General features: G+C 36.9%; 2 protein-coding genes across 3 annotated transcripts; both read left to right on the plus strand.

Annotated features, from left to right (window-relative positions):
* Positions 1-988, plus strand: RpL35 (Ribosomal protein L35). Its single transcript, XM_090171506.1, has 3 exons — positions 1-95; positions 338-474; positions 725-988. Exons 1-3 carry the CDS (start codon positions 93-95, stop codon positions 954-956), a joined length of 372 nt encoding a protein of 123 aa, XP_090027632.1. The 5' UTR covers positions 1-92; the 3' UTR covers positions 957-988.
* Positions 989-1376: 388 nt separating this feature from the next.
* On the plus strand, positions 1377-19688 carry Mob2 (MOB kinase activator 2). 2 transcript variants are annotated; one of them, XM_090173133.1, is made up of 5 exons: positions 1377-1632; positions 13707-13975; positions 14047-14143; positions 15079-15203; positions 15472-19688. In XM_090173133.1, exons 1-5 carry the CDS (start codon positions 1628-1630, stop codon positions 16185-16187), a joined length of 1212 nt encoding a protein of 403 aa, XP_090029259.1. In that variant the 5' UTR covers positions 1377-1627; the 3' UTR covers positions 16188-19688. The 2 variants fall into 2 exon arrangements, with proteins under 2 accessions (XP_090029259.1, XP_090029258.1); XM_090173132.1 differs by lacking the exon at positions 1377-1632 and adding an exon at positions 3100-3485.
* The last annotated feature ends 1982 nt before the right edge of the window (positions 19689-21670 follow it).

A 21670-nucleotide genomic window follows, 5' to 3' on the forward strand; every position in this document is an offset into this window, starting at 1 on the left:
GCAATGCTGCTTTTAGCAGACGTCACTAGTCGTGAAACTTCCGTTTTGCCAGCCTGTGTACAGTGTTAACGAGGAGCTGTGGAGCTTCGATCATGGTAATTGCTAATCCAACTTAATCAATATATTATACTTGATTATTAATGTTAATAAGTTATATTTTGTCATAATACTTAAGTATTACGTTAAGTTAAATGTTATTAGGTCGTTTCCTTTTAAATGTGCATCTTTTTTTCACTTTCGCGCTATGCCTTGGCATACACATTATTTCTTTACCTACACAGTCGTCTTCGTGTGAACTCTTTTCCAAACTTGTTACATTAAATTTATAATAATTTAGGCAAAAGTTAAAGCCCGTGACCTTCGTGGGAAGAAGAGGGAGGAACTCTTAAAACAATTAGAAGAATTGAAACAAGAACTTGCAGCCTTGCGAGTAGCAAAAGTAACTGGTGGTGCTGCATCGAAGCTTTCCAAAATGTGAGTGATTATCACATGGTCTATTTTTGTGAAGGCATGTTTTGCACATTACAGTGTTTTCCTACATTAACGTAACATACCTTCACAACCTGTTTGTTGTTTTGCATAATGATGACTTGAACATTGAATGTGATAATCTATGAATATTTTTAATTTGGATCGATAGGACTGATTACTGCATGAAATATTTCTACTACTTTGGTTCTAATGCTTAAGTATTTTTTATTTACATTTATAACGTTCATTTCAGATGTGTGGTTCGTAAGTCAATTGCCTGCGTGCTCACAGTTATCAACCAAACGCAAAAGGAAAACTTGAGGAAGTTTTACCGTGGCAAGAAGTACAAACCAAAGGACTTGAGGCCTACAAAAACTCGTGCTATGAGGAGAGCTTTAACTAAACACGAAGCTAGCTTGAAAACGAGAAAAGAACAGAAAAAACGTACTATTTGGCCAATGCGCAAATATGCTGTAAAAAAATAAACAATAAGGTTGTTGTTCAAAGTAATATGAAATGTGATATTTATTTTCGGTAAATTGAACTAAGCATTATTTTATGGTTTCTGCTTACTTTATTTTAAATAATGTAGTAACACAGTTTATACCGTAAGCCTAAATTTAACTTTGCATTTTTAGGAGAGTTAATATTTTAAGAAAATCTTAATCTATTTTATGATCCTATTGGTTTCCTATTAACAGCCCAGGTACTTTTTTAAGTTAATGAGGGTACATATGGTACAACAGCGAGTAATATAGCAGCAGCAAGAATATTTTGAGAGTAATCTAAGGGGTTAAAATAAACGATTAATAGGTAATTAAGTACGAAATTGCGGTTTAAAAGCTAAATAATTTTGAGTGTACTAGTGATAAAAGATGGCAGCAGTGGTTCAAAAATTAATATCTTTCAGGAAAACACACCATTTCGGGCGCATGCCCATTGGCGCTGCAGTCTGCCAGTCTTTTCGTCCGCCATCATCGCCATGACTCGTAATGGGACAGTCGTTTTACCAAAAAAGCAAGCGGAAATTACACTTATATCTAGACAGTAAGATTATAATTAACAGAATATCAGCAATCTTGGAAGTCGAGTATCAAAGAAAAAGGCCAAACTGGATAAATTACCAGAATATTTGCGTGACACGGTGGATTGGTTTATGGGGTAAGTCACCGCTCTGCTATATTTTGTTGCTATGTAATTTGTGATTGTCCGTAGGCCTTGTCACAGCTGACTTCATCAAAATAATTAGACTTGCCATTTTGCCAAAGCAGCTGTTGGTTTTCTTTTTATTAGATGTAAGGCCTAAGTACAATACTTTACAGTTATAACATAGCTGGGCCGTTTTCATATTTGGTAATTATAAAAATAATTTTATTGCCTTTGAAATTATTTAATTGCACCCTTTCTAATATTAACCCAATCTAAGGATATCATGACCTTTTCACTTAAAATGCTATTTCAATTCTGTCTGGTTTAGATGCTAATAAACTATAATACTTAGTTGAAATTTAATAATTAACTCGGCAATGTAAACTTTAAGTTACAGAAAATCTTTGTAACACCGAAAAGTATATTGTCCATAAACCATAGTTAATAATTACTTTAGAATAAATACAAAATAGGACTAGAATAAATTCTATATCTAAAGGTTGGAATTTGCACTTATTTTATATATACCATAAGCCTGTATAATATCTTACTAATTTGGCATGTTATTTTCTGTTTAATGATAAAAAAAAGGCTTGGTGTGTGTCATTTTCTATTGGTAAAATCTAATTTGGCATTTCGTCAAGCTGTACATTTTTGTTTGGGGGGTTAGATATAAGATAACATGGAATGCCCATCATGGAGTCATCAGAAAATCAGGCCTTAAACCATAACTTACCCTTCTACCTTTTTCCCCATCCTCCAATGACCATGGCTAACAAATTGATACAGTCATCAATTTTGATTACTATTCCTATACATTTAAAGGTCAATCTAATCACTGCCTTACTTTATCTTAAGCTGGGTCAGTCTCTACTCACTTAACTCTGGGAAGATTAGTGTCCATGGTTAGAGCTAAGTTTCATTAAAGAAATGCAATTTTTTTTAATAATAGATTTAACTTATTAAATAAAATAATTAATTTTACAGCTTAAAATACGCACAAACTATGGTACTTATGGCAAAGCTAATCTAATATAACTAATTTTCATAATTTTTTTTTGAAACCGTAATTAAATTAATTTTTTTGCATGTGTTTAGAGAAAAAACAAGAATATTTTATTATTTCAATGGGGATTTGGCAAAAATGTAATCCAGTCTTTGGTTTTAGAAGGTTAAAACCATTAGAATAAACCCCTAAAAGCTACAGGTATAATTCCTCGTGTGCGTAGCTCATTAAATTGGCCTGGTAAATGCTATTCCCACGCATCATAGGTCCTCCTGTAAACAGAGTCCTTGATGACGTAACTAAAGGGGCCCCTGAGAGTATTGAGGGTTTATTATTGCCTCAATAAATGTCTGTACGTGTGATATTTATCTTTGGGAAGATATTTTCCTTCTTCATTTTCGTTTTTTTTACCCGCCGAGAAATTATTCGACGTAACGGCCGGTATAGAAATGATCACATTCGATTTTACACGAAGCTTAGCAACGGGCGTTGTTCTTTACCTGTCCACCGCTAATCAAAGGGCGCTGAAGTCGCCTCTCTGGCTCCAGATACGGGATCGGTGAACGTATTTTCGTGACCAGAAAGCGGAATTTACTCTAGCGTAGTCGAACCCGTCGGGCTTTGATGTCATTCATTTAGTACTTTTATATCGGGTGTGTTATTCGAAGATTTCGTCCTTCTTTAAATCGGCTGTGGCGTTTTTGCCCCTTTTATCGTTGATGTTTATCTTCGCGGCACGATATCGGATTTCGAGAAAATTATGAAAATCCTCGCTCAGGATGTTAGCCGATATTAACGGTGATAGGAAATAGCGAATGAAGCTAGTCTTGAACAGCATGTTTGTCTTAAATTTCGTCTGGTGAGTTTGCATTTTTTTTATTTACAAACACGAAAACCGAGGCTTATATTTAAATTTACAAATTAGAGTTCCTATATTTTTATACCCGTAAACAGGATCGAATCTACGGGAATTTTCATAATAAAAAGGTGGTTAAAAGCTATAATTTGGCGTTACATTGCCTTTACGCTTCATATGAGTCGTCAAAATACTACCTCTGGTCTACACTTTTTTGAAAGTTTTGTTTTATTATTGAGCCGTGTTAAATATGACGCGAAAAAATTCCGGAGCAAACGCGCGTATTTCTACTACGACTCGGCGAGGTTTCCTACAAACGCCGCGATTTAAACCACGGCCAACTTAGATCTGAACTAAAACTACGGGAAACTCGGCAGTGGTCCCTAAAGTGGTGTCCCATAACAGATACCGCAACCGCGTCCCTTTTGAAGATGACCTTGAACGTTTTATTGTATTTTTTCGACGTGCTCCTAGAGTTGACTGAGAGAACCGATTCTGGGTTAAAAACCCGCGAAGAGGGAGGGGGGGGGGGTTTGTCAAACGAGGGTACTTTAAAAAGGGTGGACAAAAACACCGCTTTTCCGCGTCCTTTGGCTACGCTTACAATTGTTTCGCTCCGTTGGAGTTTAAAATATAACCTTTACCCCCCCCCCCCTTTAACTACTTTTAAGGTTTTACTTCCACATTACGCCATCCTGTTTTTGACGCCTGCCGGCACTATCGAATGATACGAAAAACAGAAGAGAAACTGTACTATAATTACCCCTGAAAGTGTATAGGAATGCTTTACACAAGTTTTTATTACGTGTGATATGATCCCTTCTTTATTTTACTATTCGAGTTATCAGAAATGGATTTTTCTTTTGCCACGGTTCTACCTTTCCATTTTTTACCCGAACCTCCACTGCAACCAAAATTTCTGGCTCCTCCGAGTGTGCCGTTATTAATGGAAATACTTGTACGTTTTCAGGGATAAATTTGGAAAAAGGTACAAACTCTGGCCCTTTCGCGGGGGTGGTTTTACGCCTAGGTTCCTCCCTATGGCCTTTCCCCCGCACCAAGGGGGAGTGCGAAACGTAACATTGTAACCTTTGGTATTAGCATAAGTGTATAATATTATTACCTAAGTGTGACACTTCCTATTCCTCACGTGCAAAAGTTTTACTGAGAGAGCTGCTATTCACGAGACAGACTGCATAACGGGCTTCGTCGCCGTTTCGCATCCGCTCTCTCTAACCCGTCACACGTAGCCTTTGACAGCGCCTCGCTTGGGGGAGATTTTCTTCTAGCGATGACGTCACTCCGTTACTAGCTCGCAGTAAAATATTCCCCAAAGTGACAAACTTATAGAATAATATTATAGACTTATGGTATTAGGTTTCGAGTGGGGTTTGAAAAACCTGTCTAAAAATCACACTACGTTCCGCTGTTTTTTCATTGGAACTAATATCTGCTTAGGCTTAAGTGGGTTAGCGAGTGGCTGGCGTCTTGGATTAATAACATAAGCTAACGTTGGCGTATTCGGGGAAACCCTTTGCTAGCTCTATTTCCTAAAAACTGCGGGAATAATTATGGTGACGTATTACGGCATGTGACCTTATGCGGATAATGGTCCGCGCGGAGTGACTCATGGCCATTTCTAATCGAGTCTTTTTTTTGTCTTGTGGCGTATTCCCGACAGACCGCGTGTGATACTGTGATTTAGAAATTGAATAATAGCAGCGCCTGATTCGCACTTTTCGCAGTCGCGTAAACTGAATTATCGCGCGTTAAGCAGGCCACGATTGTTTCGTCAAATGATGAATTGAGACGGGAACCCTCGGATACGGGTCGCCAATTGACGCGTTTCAAACTTGGCCCCTCGTAAATCCTTTTTTCTAGGTTAGGCGAATATCGCGTCGCTTGATATGTCGAAATAGTGGGCCTTGACTAACGAGGATATTCTAATATCGGATTAGATTTGTTTATCTTCGCGTGTTATTTCTTGTATCATTTTTATGAATTTATTGCCACCTAGGAGCAACAAACACAAGGAGAACGCAGCTAGCCTTTAAACAACGAAGGGTTGTGTACGAATTTCATTGCACGAGCCTTTACGATGAACGTTTTACGGGGGGGGGGGCGGCAATTTCCGAATTTTGCCCTTCCGACGGCAGCAGGCGCTAAAGCGTCTAGCCAATGAAAAACGTACGCAAGAAATTCCACGACTTTTGACGGGTTGCGTTCTCCTTGCGTGGGGTGCTGTGTTTGTTGCTCCTAGGTTACAGCAACCGAGAAATAGCGTTTTTATATTATCATTATTGTGAGCCCTCATTCTCCCCTCGTTAGTACGCGTTTTTTTGTTTACCTTAATTAGCGATTCAGTTTTGGAGGATCATTTGGAAAATATACGTATTGCTCGAACGTTTTCGTGGGGAGGATGATAATGTCTCTTATTTTCCCTACGTATTATCTAGCTTACAGGGTGACCACGCTCGCTATAACTTAGTCTTTTTTAGGGCTGTGCGAGTACTCGAAAACTGCGAGTACTCGGTCTCGAGTCCGAGTCGAGTACTCGGACTCGGACTCGAATATTTTAATTTTTATTACTCGAATGGACTTGCGAGCCGTTCACCGAGTCCTAAAAATTACTCGCAAGTCCAATTTTTATAAGACGAGTCCGTTATTTTCCACCGAGTCCGTCATTTTTATTTGTTTATTTTTTTTTTGGTAAAAGTCCCGTATTGGCGCTGCGGTAGCGTTAACGCAGTTTGTTTAGTCAGAGGTCACATGACTCGCATGGTGAATAGTTCTTGTAGTAAGTTTTAGTAACCAAAAAAATCCAGATTCCAGATATTAAAACATTTTTGAAGAAAATTTTAATTACTTAAATTAGTAAATTAGTAAAATTACTTCTTATTATAAAAATTGTATATAAGTAAATTAAGTATTTTAAATATTAATTACTGATTTAATTTTTAGGATGATACTGACTTTTTAGCAATATAAGGCTTAGATAGGGCTCAACTGCAAATTGGGGACTCTGAATTAATTTATGACTCGAATTGGACTCGCGAATAAATTTAAGACTCGAATTGGATTCGGAATAAATTTAATGCTCATACTGGACTCGTTCGGAAATTTAAGACTCGAATATTGCTCGTGGCTAATTCTTAGGGACTCGAAGACTCGAATGAGTACTCGAAAGTGGGACTCGCAAATTGGTGAGTCCAATTTTTTGGGACTCGGACTCGACTCGAAATCCAAAAAAGAGGACTCGCACAGCCCTAGACTCTTTTTTTCATACTTCGCGCTTTGCTTTCAATATATGGTCAATGGAGGTAAGTGTGATCACCCCTGTTTTTTCCACAAATTCTATTATTATAAAATATTTGATGAATGGATATTAAATATACTTAATTATACACATTTTTTATATTTTCGTAGTGTTGTTAATTTTCCGGAAAAATAAAATGCGGAAAAATTTCCAGAAAATTTTCCGAATTGCGGAAAAATAAAAAATTGAAACGTAAATTACTTTTTAACGGTTTTTGATGTTTTTAACTTTTTATCGATTTAAAATGTCTAATATCAGTAAACATAATACAAAACATTAATAGTGTTACATTGTTAATCAGCTTAACTAGTCTAGAGGTTTAGTTTTACTTTCAGATTCGAAAAAATGAGGCGAAAATGCCGCTTTATTTAAATTTGCAAACAATATATTAGTGGAATGAAAAATTTTAGTAAAATAATTTATGGTTTATAAGACAACGTTTTATAATTTTCTTGATGTAAACTTATATAAACATCTGGGTACTTTAGTTTGAAAAGATATTATTTTAGAGCTATGAAAAAATACAGCTTTATTGGGACACCATATTTAACCTCTGTATGTAATTCCATTGCGATTGGTCAGGGATTTCAAGTGATCACAATTACCCCACCCCCCTATCACACTTGCCCCATATTTTGGGGGTAAGTGTGATCACTAACAGAGTTAAATTAAATAATAATATTTAAATAACTATTTATTTGATATTAAATTTGATTGCGTAGTTGTGTAGGATAAAGTGGCCATATTCATGGCACCAATTCTTAAGATGGTGCTATTTTTAGTTCAGGAATAATTTCAAGTAAACTCCCAAAAAAAATATTTTGATCACACTTATCTCCATTGACCCTAGTTTTAAAGTTCGATAGAAGGCGCCCAAAAACAGTCAGCCTTTTACTAAAGCACTAATTTAATTGGCTTTTACGGCTGGCTGCTGTTTTAAAACAAAAATGCAATATTACTTTAATACATTTATCTAGTCATAAAGTTTGTGATGGTTTCATATTAAATATTATTATTTAATTTAAAATCATTTGTTTTGTTTTTATTAAAAGTATTCCAATAATTTCCTATAAATTCCTCTGAATGTTCCTATAATTTCCTATATTTACCTAAAATTACTTTAAATTTCCTAATTTTACTATAAAAACATTGGAGGTCTTCCTGTGGTCACTCTTGAGTTTAACCTGTCTACTATTTTGCGCAATGTTTGGGTCTAGCCGTAAGCTACGTTGTCTTTGATTGTTTAGGAGCGTAATACTAAAAATTAGCTATAATGAAGCTTAAAAATAATAATCTACATTAAATATTTATTGATCACTTTGAAATTTACGCGATAGATATTTCTAAAATGTATTAATATTACACGCGTAGGAACATTTAGGAATTCAACAGAAAATAGGCGAAATTTTAAATTCCCGCCGCCGATTTACCGGAAATTCGTGCTACATACATACATATTTATTTACAAACCCATATTGAAACAGGGGAGAAACCATTTAAATATGGATTCACAGGAGTTAGCTAGGAGCAACAAACGCAGCACCCCACACAAGGAGAACGCAACCCGTCCGCCCTCTTGTATTCTCGACAGTAGCGCCAGCTTGAGAAAAATGTCACGATGGCAGAAATAAGTAATTTTGTAATACTAGAGATTCCAATTACTCCTTATTTCCCTCCCTCCTTCGATAAAGGAACTAAGCGAAAGATACGGGATATTATTATTTGTGTATGGTTCTACAGCGTACGGGTTAGCGTAGTTGGCCAAAATAGAGGAAAACACCTGTAGAAGTGTTACCACCGTTTGGCACCCGCGCTCAAGGTGAAGCCTAATCTTTCACGCTGGAGAGTCCACTTTCCAGTACGCTAATACCGGTTTACGGTCGAACGCGAGATTTTAGTTAGGCCGAAATTTACTTAATCCAAAAGTTGACATAAATTCAAAGTAGGTCAAATCTGGAAAGTGTCGCGGCTTCGAGAGTATAGCTGTCATGATGCGCGCGGTATTCTTAACTCGCGAACGATTTTTGGGGGGAACATTTATCCGACAAAATAGGTAATAAGGAAACACCAAAACAACGCGGTCTACCAGTTTATGTTGCTAGGAGACGGATAATCAAAACACATCTTTGGAATATCCGAGAAAAAGAGCGTGCGCCGCCCCAATGCTTCCACCGAAATATATTCACCTTGAACCCTTCCGCTCGAACTTTAAATCGAGTATTCGGCTCGCATTTTACCGGATTGCTTTTTCCGCGCATTTACTGACTTATACAAGGAATAATTAAGTTTGAATCCAAAATTGGATTTCTTCCCCCTTTAAAATTTAGTTTGGGCGGAGTCAGGGTTGGAATTAACAACCCAATAAACCGTTATTTTTTTTGTTTTAAATCCGTTTTTTTAAACCTTTATTTAATTTTTAATCTATTTTTCCGCGCATACATATTACCAATCAATTAAAAATTAATGAGTAATAAAAAATATGCCTAGATTAAAGCATGCACAATCTTTTTGAAAAAATTTTAGAAAATGTACAAGCGAATTAAAGGAAAATGTAGGAAAAACCATAAACAAAAATAAGGATTCTTATCGAAAAACAGTAGTGAAATATAGGATAATGAAGGGTACACGATGACGGAATATTTTCGGGTTATATACTACTTGAGAAAAACTAAGGAATTTATAGGAAGTTATTGAAAACATGGGAAATGTGGTCACCTTGTAAATGTAATCATTTCGGTAAGAAAATATACAAACATTTTTGAATAATTTTTAGTTAATTAAAAAAAAATTAAATCACTTGGTTTGAACCATGATTTAAACCATGGTTTAAACTAGCCGACCGAGGTCAGAGCTCCTCCGCCTTTAAATTTTTATTGGTCGGATTTTGGAAACTGAATTTTAAATTAATAATAAATAAATTTTAGCGACTTTTACAAATATATACTTATTTTTAGAAAAAAAAGGAAACAACAACGAAATTTTAAAAGAGCACGAGAGTTTTAATTTAAAATTTATTTAACCCGACTAGTTTCGGACACGTTGACCCCTGATGACGGTCCGAAACTAGTCGGGTGAAATAAATTTTAAATTAAAACTCTCGTGCACTTTTAAAATTTCGTTGTTGTTTCCTTTTTTCTAAAAAGAAGTGAATTTTAATTTCTTCGAAATTATTCTCGTGTAAAAAATGAAAACTGCGGGAGTACTACACTAAAACGAAGTAACGATAATTTTCGATCTGACGTCTTGTGTAGTGTTGTCTAGTAGACGGGGGCTATCCGCCAATTTAGCCTTTTATAAGTATCTCCGAACGGGTGCGCAATTATCTCTAAAAGCTTCTTTTTTTACGATGTTAGTTGAATCGGGGCGCTCGCGTAACCTTTAAAAGTGGCGATCTTCTCCGTTCTAGCAAAGGCCCTCTTCGCGTCCAAGATAGTTGCTTCTCGTCGGGACGGAGAGAAAGGACTCTTAATTTCTATTATCTGGCTCGTCGTCCTTTATTGGAGAGAAAAGGAATGTATATTTAGCCTTCCCTCTCGAGCGTCACCTATTCGAAAACCATTGTCGGCTCTCCTTCTGCCCTTTATCCTTCGTGACCTTTTTTTTAATCTGATTGGCTGCGAAAATGCGCAATTTCATTTTTGTAAACAGCTCGTATACGATAAGGGCCGCCAACTGTATTCCCGATGCGCTTGACATTTTTACCCGTCAGATGTCTCCGATGTCATTTATTCCAATAAAGCAAAACGGATCGACCTAATTTATCGCTGGACTCCGAAGTAATCTCTCGCGCGCGGACCTTTTAAATACAATAGTTACTTTAAATACTGAGTGGTTAGCACTTTAGCCTCGCAGCAAGAGGAGCCGGGTTCGATCCCAGCTTGTGGCACTGGGTGAAAACTCGGAACAACTCCTTCTGCGTTGAGTTTGCAAGTTCTCTCCCCACTGGTTTAAGGGGTTTTCCCCCGAGTTCTTCGGTTTCCCCTTCCATAAAAACTTGTCTAGGTTAACGGCAATAGTTAGTGTAGGGAGCTGTTGGCTCGATCTCGTTGCATGCAGGGCTTGCCACCACCCTCCTACGCATTGTAACCCGGCCACCTGAATTAAGGGCTTCAAAAGTCGCATGATGACTTAGGCCTAAGGTGGTGCCATGGGTATTAGCCTAGCTGATTATTATTATTATACTTTAGCGGATTAAATTTTTTAATATCATTTTAGCGTTATTTTTTATTGTATTTATTTTAAATTGTATACCTAAAGCTCGGCGGAACAGATAAATTAACCTTAAAAATTTCTATTATTCATAAAAATTACGGTTAATTGTTTATTTATGGATATTATTCGGGGCAGGAATCCATAGCTCTACTTGGAATGCTGATCGCGGCAGATTTTCGTCTCGATGTGGCAGGGTTGGAAAAAAATCCAGACCAGTGGTTTTAATTGGCTATAACCGGTTTTTTTCGGTTATAACTGGCTAAAATATAAACAGTACCTTTTACTTATGTAAGTAGAAATTGTCTGCAGTTATTGTCGTAAATAAGAAACTAAACAAATTAAGCGAAATAACTATATAAAAAAACTGAAATCTTTTGATTTCCTCGGGAAATTCCCCCTAGTTTTTGTGTATGACAGAAGCGAGGCAGCGAACTTTGGAACTTTAAACCTACCGAAAAACTGGTAAAAGTAAACCGGTTTTTAAATATGAAACAAAATATAAACTAAATTTCTAAATAAAACTATTAATTTACTAAAATATTCATATTGTAATTTAAAAAAAAAGCCACAAAAATCTGGTTTTTTTTCAAGTGGCTATAACCGGGTTTAACCAGGTGGCTATAACCGGTATGGCTGGTTCTATGCCAACCCTGCGATGTGGCCGACGGTTTGTTTGACGTCACTATGTTAAGTTAACAAACAACAACGTGAGAGGGGAGCGCGTGCAAAGGGGATTTTTTCTCTCGTAGGCGGGGCCAAAGCCGTCAGAGTGATCTTACCATACGCGATATACGGTAGAATAAGCATTCCATGTAGAGGTATGGATTCCTGTTCGCGGTTATAAAACGAATTAATACGCAAAAAGTAAGTTTTTATTCGGATAATTTTCGGTCGTGGATAAAAATAAATAAAACGGTTATTTTTTATCCAAACACAGAGCTCTCTATGTATACCATAGCTAACGTTACCGCTCTAAATATTTAAAAAGCGGGATTTTTTTTCAATATCGACATTAGTTTATTATTATTATATATTATTATTATTATAAGAGTGATTGATATTTGCAATATCAACGTGATGTGGCCGCAAAGTGCGATCCCCAGCAACCGCATTGCGGCGGTGTAGATGAAAAGAACGTCTACGGGCAAATTTAAAAACGCCAACTCTCGCATCACGTCAGGCCCGAAATTGATAACCCTTTCCTCGCACCCCCGTCCCCCTGCCAAATATGAAGGATGCCATTCAGGGGGCTATTAGTTTTGCAGGTGAGCGCGAATTGATCCTAAAGGTTTCTTCTCTTTCGCGTCCGATCATCGCGCCAAGCTTTTCTTTTTGGTTTTTTTATCTCTTCCTGATGTAAGAATGACGTGAGAGCGACTCGGGTAATAAAAGTGAACGTGTTGAACACCTATCTTTCGGAAATGTCCCACCCCCCCCCCCCCCCCCCACTTCAACTTATGTTAGGTGTTTTCAATGGTCAAAAATTTCGGAGATTCGCCTAACTTGTCTTCTCGCCTGTGGCTTAAAATTGTTTTTAATAAATTAGATTATCCATCATAACAGCATTGTGTTTGATAAAATCATTGTAAAGGACGGTTCAGTGCACTGTCATACCATTTTATTCTAATTTTTAATGAAAAAAAGTTCGCAAGAGCATATCCGAATATGTTTCTTTTCATTTTACGTGATACATATTTTCTATCACAAATCAATTATCGTTGTTTTTCTTTTGTTTACACTCGTAACCTCCTGTTTAAAAAAAGGTATGATCTAGCCAATCAAATAAAATATCATTAGTTAATCGATAATTTTCTTAATTTTAAATGTTTGTCTGAAAATAATTTTTGAATACCGGTATCGGCCAATATCGGCTTCGCTTAAGCCGATATTGGCCGATACCGGTATAAGAAAAATAGGCCGATATATCGGAGCACCCCTAAACAATTTAAACGCTATATTTGCCATACCGGTATTAATTTTTACCCTTATCGGAAATTTCACGAAGAAAATAATTACTGCCAGACATCCATCTCTCTAAACCCCGAATGTTATTAAATTGAACCTTCGCAATCTGCCATTGGTTTACCCAATACATTTTATTTTAAAATAAATAAATAACTAAATAATAGGGTCTTTACGAATGCTTTCGGACCCCCAAACGGGCCAAACCGAATAAAGGTATGTAATTCGATTGCAGTGCCCTTACTACACGTTGTAATTTTTACATCGTCAGGTAGCACCGAGGGGCAGCTCACTCCAATGATTACTAGAACACCCTCGTATGATTAAATCATGATTAGATTAGATTCAAATTAAATCTGTAGCTTTTGGCTGTACAAAGATTAAAAATGATTAAATCATGATTAGGTTAAAATTAAATCTGTAGCTTTGGTTGTACAAAGATTAAAAATGATTAAATCATGATTATTAGGACACCCTCGTATGATTAAATCATGATTAGATTAAAATTAAATCTGTAGCTTTGGTTGTACAAAGATTAAAAATGATTAAATCATGATTATTAGGACACCCTGTAATAAAGTGATCTGCCCCTCGGGTAGAAACGTAGAACACTACAGAGAGAGTGTTAAGTTATACTTAAGAGATAATAAACTATGTTGAGGCATCATATTCGAATTTATTTAGAATAATTTGATCGAATGTAGAAGTGGTCGCTTAAAGAATCCCTTTTACAGGAGAGCTCGAAGAAAGGACAAAGAATCAGTTTCCGGATCGCAATTTCCGTCACAAGCTTCTTCAAATTCCTCTTCGTGGTGCGCGACAGCTTCCAGCGGTTCGGGAACCAGCGCGGGCACCGGCGGACCGGCCAACTCTTCCGGAAATGGGGCCTCCAAGCTCTACGTCGAACCCTCCGTTCTGGAGTGCACTCTGCCGGAACCCAAAATTAGGGAATTGGTTAACTTACCCGGTGGCCTGGACTACAACGAGTGGCTCGCCTCTCACAGTGAGTTCCTTTCGATGACCTTCGCCGAGATTTACTCTCTTCTCTCAACCCTTTTGTACTTTTCCTTCTAGCGATTGCATTTTTCGACCACATTAACCTTATCTACGGTACCATATCCGAGTATTGTACCATGTCAGGCTGTCCAGAGATGACGGGCCCTAAACTTAGGTCAGTATCTATTCGGAAATGTATGTATATACAGGATGTCCACTAAAAAACGAAAAATGATAAATAACTGAAAAGGGTTTTTTTTTTAATTTCATATTTCTATGGAACCTTTTTCGTTGAGGGGGAAATTTAATATTATAAAATTGGATGACCTTGAACCATGTCTTCAAGGTCATTCAAAAACTATCCGAGAACCGTAGGGTGTACGGATTTAGTTCCAATTAGAAAGTTGTTGCTCGCGATATTATTAATTCAAATAACTTGCCGATAAATTGAAATATCACTGAAGGCATTAATTATTCTTTCTCGCAACACTTCAATTGAAATGTTGAACAACACTATGAACTCCGTCGTTAAACGACCTCAAGCGTGTATCGTAGCCGACGGTGGCATAATTGAACCGTTGTAAAATATACAGTATTTATTGGATTTATTCACATTAAAACTAATCAGATTATTTGATTATCAAACACTGAATTCATTCACCTTCAATTTCTCGGCTTCTGATTGGTCAAATTCGGTCAAACAGTTATTTAGACCATGGAGCGAATTTTTTCTGAGTTCCAGCGGGAAGTGGGTAAACGCTATCGGCAACGCGCGCGAGAGTGATTTCGAATCTAGGGTACGAGTTTAAATTATCTGTGTTTAGACTAATAATATGGCGAGCAACAACTTTCTAACTTTAACCCAATCCGTAAAGCCTACGGTTCTCGAGATAGTTTTTGAATGACTTTGAAGACCTGGTTCAAGGTTATTCAATTTTACACTAGTAAATGACCCCCACGAGGAATGCTCCATAGAAATTTGAAATTTTTTAAAAAAAAAGTTTGTCAGTTATTTATCATTTTTCGTTTTTTAGTGGACACCCTGTATATCTCTCCGCCATAGTTTGATTAATAGGACACGGTTCTTTTATTTGCTTCCGAAAACAAAAGGAGTTATCAGTGGCATGATGAAAAAGGTAAAAAGATTCGCGTGGCAGCCCCGCAGTATATTGACTACGTCATGACATTTACCCAGAAAACTGTCAACGACGAAACCATTTTTCCAACTAAATTTGGTAAGTGGTTCGCTTACTTTAAATTATCTAAAAATGACCAAAAATATTTATTTCTACGCGTTTCCTTTCGGCTGAATTATTCCAGGTATCGCTTAAAATAACGTTATTTTCCCTAACAAAAAGTTTAATTTGGCGCCATCTAGTGTAAATAAAAGCGTTAAAATCGAACCTCTAATGGTTTTGCTCGAAATGTTAGCTTCCCCGTAAGCATTTAGCGATTGTTTTTTACGAGCGAATTGACTGATTTGTTTTTCCGTTTTGTCGACAGAGAAAGAATTTCCTCCCAATTTTGAGGCGCTGGTGAAGAGGATTCATCAATTACTATTCCACGTGGTAGCGCATCTCTACCACGGCCATTTTCGCGAGCTTGTTTTACTAAATCTTCATGCCCACCTCAATTGCCTATTCATTCACTTTATGGTCTTTAACGAACAGTACTCGGTTATCGACGAAAAGGAAACCGACGTACTCAGGGACTTGGTGCAAGCGCTACGACTCAATTGTGATCCCGAGAATAAACCTCCGAGCGAGACCGCGGAGGGCTCCTCTTCTCGGGGCCCCGACGAGCCGCCCGCCGCCGCCCTCGCTTCGGAAGACACTAAAGATCGCGATAGATCGCCATCGCCGCGGGTCGGCGCTGATGGTCTGGACAAAGACGACCGGGAGACGAGTCATTGCTCGCCCGCCGCCGCGTTCAACGCGGATGGACACGCTGCTGATTCGACGTTACTAGCTTTATCAGGTTCTTCATCCGTAACAGCCTTACATAACAGCCGTATTGGATCTAGCGCGTCCAAGAGTAAAGGTAGCGCCAAGAATTACGCTTCTTGCGCTATGGACTCGGCTATGGTTCATAATTATCCTCCTAGCGGCGGCGGAGGAAACAGCAACAACGCGTCGACGATGGTTGTGACCTCGCAGCAGTCTTCCCAAGCTTCCTCGAGTCGCCTTTTAGGCTCCTCGTCACCCATCAAGTTTCAATAGTCGCACTAATATACTAAAATATTACAGTATTTAAATAAGCAAATATATCTCTTTGAAGAAAAACTACATTAACAGTCGTAGAGGAAATATTATAACCACCATTTAGGTCTCGGAATAGAAGTCGAGAAAAATTATGCGAAACGAAAAATACAAATGAGAAAACAAAACTCCAATCAAAAGGGAATATTACCAAAAATATCATTCAAATTATTTTATGGTCTGTCAGGAATTGTAGAGTTTAAATCGGAAAAAGAAATAGATATTGCGGGAGGTTGAAATTCATATTTTTACAGGAAACTTGATTGCAAAATTTGCGAGTGAAAGATTCTCAGTCTCGGAAAAAGATGTTTACTGAAATTATCGTATATATAAAGGCAATCAGGTTAATACCCAAAAGTTATTGGCTATCATTGTTAAAACCATCATCGTTTAAAATAAGCCTGGTTTGCGAGTACCAAAACATTTTCTCCAATTTATCGAAAAAAAAGTGTTTGTTTTCTTCGTAAAGTTAAGCTATTAGTTTTGGACCATAACCCATCGATTTTTAATTTTTCTAGTCCAGCGTAAAAAACTATTTATTTTTTGAAAATATTTAAATATGTAATTTCAAAGATTACGAAAGAGCAAAAAAGGCTTATTTTAAATGGTAAATGGGAAGAATTGTTAAGGTTTGATAAAAAAAAAAGTGTTGAATAGGACAAGAGTATTTCCCCTTGCCATTGAGAAATTCGGTGTAAAGATACAGTTCCGATCGGAACGTTGGTTGTATAAACTGGTAGATAGTGTTATATAAAATGTCGCTTGTCATTATTTGTTTAATGATCAAGTTTGGAATGAGATGTGATAATGCCTGTGCGTAGGAAAAAGAGAGTTAACAATTAGCGGTAGCAACTTGGATCATGCAAAATACCGCTGGCTAATTTTGCCACCGTAAGTTGTTTTAGCAAATTATAGAATATAGCTAAAAATTGTACAAAGCCCTCTCTATCTATAGACCTTTTTAATTTGAACCTAGCACTACGCTGGTAACTTGCTCTACTAGTTATCTAACTCTTAAGAGTTTAAAAATTCGAGATTAGCTAAATGGGCACCTAGCGCCCCCGTTTCTAAGTTTTAGATAATAAATGGTTGTAATGATATTTAGTTTTTTTTTAAGTAAATTATACTACCCACTGTTTTTAAGATACGTACTATGAAGCTGTTCTGATATTTTTTAATTAAAATAAAACCTCGCTGAAACGTTAGGAAAATAAATGTGCCAGCTGAAGATGCTGATGTTGCGAGTACTTCCGCTTTGATGATGGCTTCGATTACTATACATCGCAGCTACTTTGATTAGTTTTCAGTCGGCATATTAATATTATACTATAAGCTTTCTTGGTTTTGTATTCCGAAATTTGTGCCTTCTACCCCTATTTTCTGGGAAATATTTTAAAAGCCGACCCTTATGGTTTTTGGTAGAATTTTCATCAAGATTTTTCTGTTTTACTCGCGTGATAATGTTTTTCATTGACCATTTACGTTGACGCCGCAAACGTAATTTGTGCCAGAAAACTGAGAAAAGTTTCTTTCAAACTGGGTGTGGCGCCTTTTTTTTTACCTATCAGCCACACCTCTAAATCTAAAGCCAGGGCATTTTGGGGCCTCTCTTCAATAGCCTGTTTTTACATTTTGAATTCTGCCCGCTCATTCTATTCTGTGCCGAACCTTCTTCGCCTTCATTTTTTTCAAGTTCCGAAAAAAAGCGAAGATTTTTTCGCCTAATGCATTTAAATTCCCCGCCCAGCTTCAAACGTTATCGAATTTTGTCTAAATTTAGTTCTAAATCTTTTCTTCATAATAATAATAAAAAATTATGAAAAAGCTTTAAAATGATGAGAAATAGTGTAGACGATAAAAAAAGATAATTGTAAATAATGTAATTAACTTGTATGATAGTGAAAAGGTTGAAACGTATGTTCCTCGCCTATGTAAAATTAAAAAATATATATATATATATAAGAAAAATGTAACTAATAAATGCACGATTTCAAGATTTTTCCGTTTCAAATATCTTGAAATTATAAAAAGTATAAATAGGTTAAGAATCTAATAGGTCAATAATAGAAAAAAATGTAAACTATTAATTTATATATATCGGATGAAGATAAACAAAGGTAAAAAAACTTGTTAACTATTGACCCCCATAGGCCTAAAATTTAAATAAGAGCGCGACAAAAGGTCCATTCTGGCTGCTGTATTTGTTAAAATACATTGTGGGAGAATATTGTTTGAACGCCAAGATGTATATCTTCACTGCTTTAGTAGATTACCCTCTATCTATAAACATAAGTAACGTGATTACGTTATTTAGCTACAAAGTTTAAAAAATGTGGTAGAGAAAAATCATTCCCACTCCTAAATTATTGTAGTATACGTTATAAAAAAAAATTGGTTTTAAATCGTTTATTGCACTGTTTCAGTTGAGATAGTGCCATCTATGGTACTGGTAATTTGGGGAAACTGCAATTATAATTATTTTCGAATGTAAGAAAAACGTCTGTTTACTTTATCCGAATTTGTTTCTGGAAAAGTTTTAAAATATTGAATTTATAGATAACTTCGAATTTATTAAAAAAATACCATTATACTTTTAATGTGTAACGTATGAAAGTTACTATTTCATTACTTTTTGTCGTTTTTTTTTTCAAAGAGCGGTTTTGAATTTGAAAATAGGCGAGTTCTAGCACCAAGCAGTTAACATAATAAAATTATTTTTCAATAGTCCTAACTTTGGTTGTGTTGAGCATGAAATTTAGAACTGTTAAAGCCAGCCAGCTTTTTAGGCTGTTGCAATAGCTTTTCTTTCAAAATCACTGAAAGTAAAGTTTTTATTTTGATATAACACATCATTTCTATAAACTGTTGGCGGTCCTTTTTAATTAGATTTAAATTATAATTTCATAAGCTGCTATTCAACTAAGATAAATATACTATCTACCAGTTTTAAATGATTCAAAGTGTTAATCAAGCGGAACCTTTGTTTAAACAATATTTAGAGTGATATTTATTCAATAAAGCGATTAAGTGTTATTTTACCCCCATTATATTTCAGCTTTGTATTGAAATACGATTTTTTATCCAAAAGAAACCCGATGGTGTACCGTGTTATACTGTGAAAAATTGTAGTTTGGTTAATTATTATATTTAGTGATACTGGTACTTAAAACCTTATTTCTTTTAACATCTTAACCAAGTGTGTACCATAAATTTGTAACCCCGTGTATAATTGATGTAGAAATTTTAGTAGGGTTTATTGTAAGGATGCTTAGTGATTAACACATTCTCTGTAGATTTGGTTTTTTAGATTAATTTGTTTCTTTTTGAGGAACTGAATTATACTGTGATATTACCGCCTCTGACATCACTGCAAACAGTGAAAACTAGTCAGCATCTTCAGCAGCGGTCGAAGAATTAAAGTTTCACGAAAGAGAAGATATATAAATAAAAAATAGACTATCATTTTGTATTTTGTCTTTATTTAGCATATTCACGTATTTAATACCTTTTACCATAATACATATAAGTGTGACACTGATAGCGTTTACCATCTAATCATCGAAACACGTTTCATTTCACTTCCAATCGCCGTGAGATCAATTACGTCGGAGAGTTCTACGGAGCGAATCTCGAGGAGACAAATGGAAAAGGCTATTAAAGATTTCTATTAATGATAGTCTGTCAGAGAGTTTTGAAACAGCATGGAGAACAGGGATATGGAATGCCAAACCGGACAAAATTCGTGTTCGCTTGTAAAAATCAACAAGTTGGCAAGCCAAAATATACCTCTCCTCGGAAGAGTTTTTAACTTTCAGTAAAGCGTAACTGTATCCGTGGTTCTGCAGTAGAACGCTCACCTGTCGTGCAAGAGGGCTCGGGTTCGAATCCCGGCCGATTAAAAAATTATACTACACCCAATGACAAAAAGAGGGCGCTTTTGGAAAAACCTTTTCCCTGATTCTAAGAAACTGGGTACGCAGTGATTACCCTTTGCCCCGAAAATGCGAACGCGTTCGCAGACCTGACAGACAGACCCACCCACCCACAGACAGACAGACACGGTGGTTGTATAACCCCTCCTAGGGTACAAAGTCCCCTCGGAGAGGTAAAAATGACAAAAACTCATCATCCGGTAAAAATGACTGCGCGTGTGCAGAAGAAGCTGCTATCGAAATATCAAACTATTAATAGTATTGGTCAAATTCAAAATAATGGCGGTCTGTAATGCCGACGTAAGTGATTTTAATGAAATGCTTCAACATACCGTCGATGGTGCCAATTTAAGTCTTGGGCACCAAAAATAAACAGGTATTTTACGTCCGCTTAAGCATTTAGTTTATACCAGATATAGCATAACATACTGCCACTACTTAAAATTGAACTTACACAATCGATAGTTGGATATTTCGATATCCGACCTTTCTCCACATGCGCATTGCCATTTTTGACGGATCGATAATTTGTTGTCATTTTTGATTTTTACAGAATAGCCCTCCAGGAAACTTATTACTTCCTGCTCCCTTCGACAAAATTACTGTCAGGTTAGTTTGATGGCGGAAAATACGAGTGAAACCGCGTTTAGGTATCAAATTCTAAAAGAACTACCGTCAGAAACGAAGGAAGGGTTAATAGTAAATTTTATCTCCCTATTCAATTATTCATCACATTGGCTAAATAAAACTTTGAAAAGCGTTACAATTCAAATATTGGTCTGGCTCGGGCATCGTTACCTGTCAGTTCCAAAGACTGCTAACTAATTGCGGAGAGTTTTCAGTGACGTTAAGATTTATATCCCCAATTAATGAACCCTATCGACATTCCACCTCCAATACTTACTATTTCCCGTAACGATGTCACCTTTCACACCAGTGCCTTGAACCCTCTGGCCATTCCGTTCACGGGCAACCCATCAGTCTCCACCATGCACAGGAATACGAAATCACATGCACTCAACGTCCTTTACACCAATGCCTGTACCTTGACGGCATACAAGTTGGCAGAGCTCTCATCGATCATAACCACTAACAAGACGAATATCGTGGCGTTAACAGAAACTAGTTTCACATCTGAAATCTTCAACAGTGAATTGCAGCTCCCAAACTTTAACATTTTCCGTATGGATCGGAGTGGACCTCATAAAGGCGGTGGCGTAGCTCTCCTTTTCAGTGGCGCCGATCGCTTTTTTTCCCAATGGGGGCCGAAGCTCACTAATAATCTTGGAATGAGGCTGCTGGCAACACTTTCTTGCTTACAAGTAAATGGCCTTTAACATCGGCGGTTTTACCAATGGGGGCTTCGGCCCCGCCGCCCCCATGGGATCGGCGCCACCGCTCCTTTTTCCCTCAAACATTAACGTCCACCAAGTGGACATACTTCCGCCAGCTACGCTCTTCATGTTTTCTGAATTCTCTGGACTGGATATATTGACAACTCGCTGCCACCTG

The sequence above is a fragment of the Leiobunum rupestre genome, chromosome 4, assembly GCF_980474605.1.
Source record: "Leiobunum rupestre chromosome 4, qqLeiRupe1.1.hap1, whole genome shotgun sequence".
Lineage (NCBI taxonomy): Eukaryota > Metazoa > Arthropoda > Arachnida > Opiliones > Sclerosomatidae > Leiobunum > Leiobunum rupestre.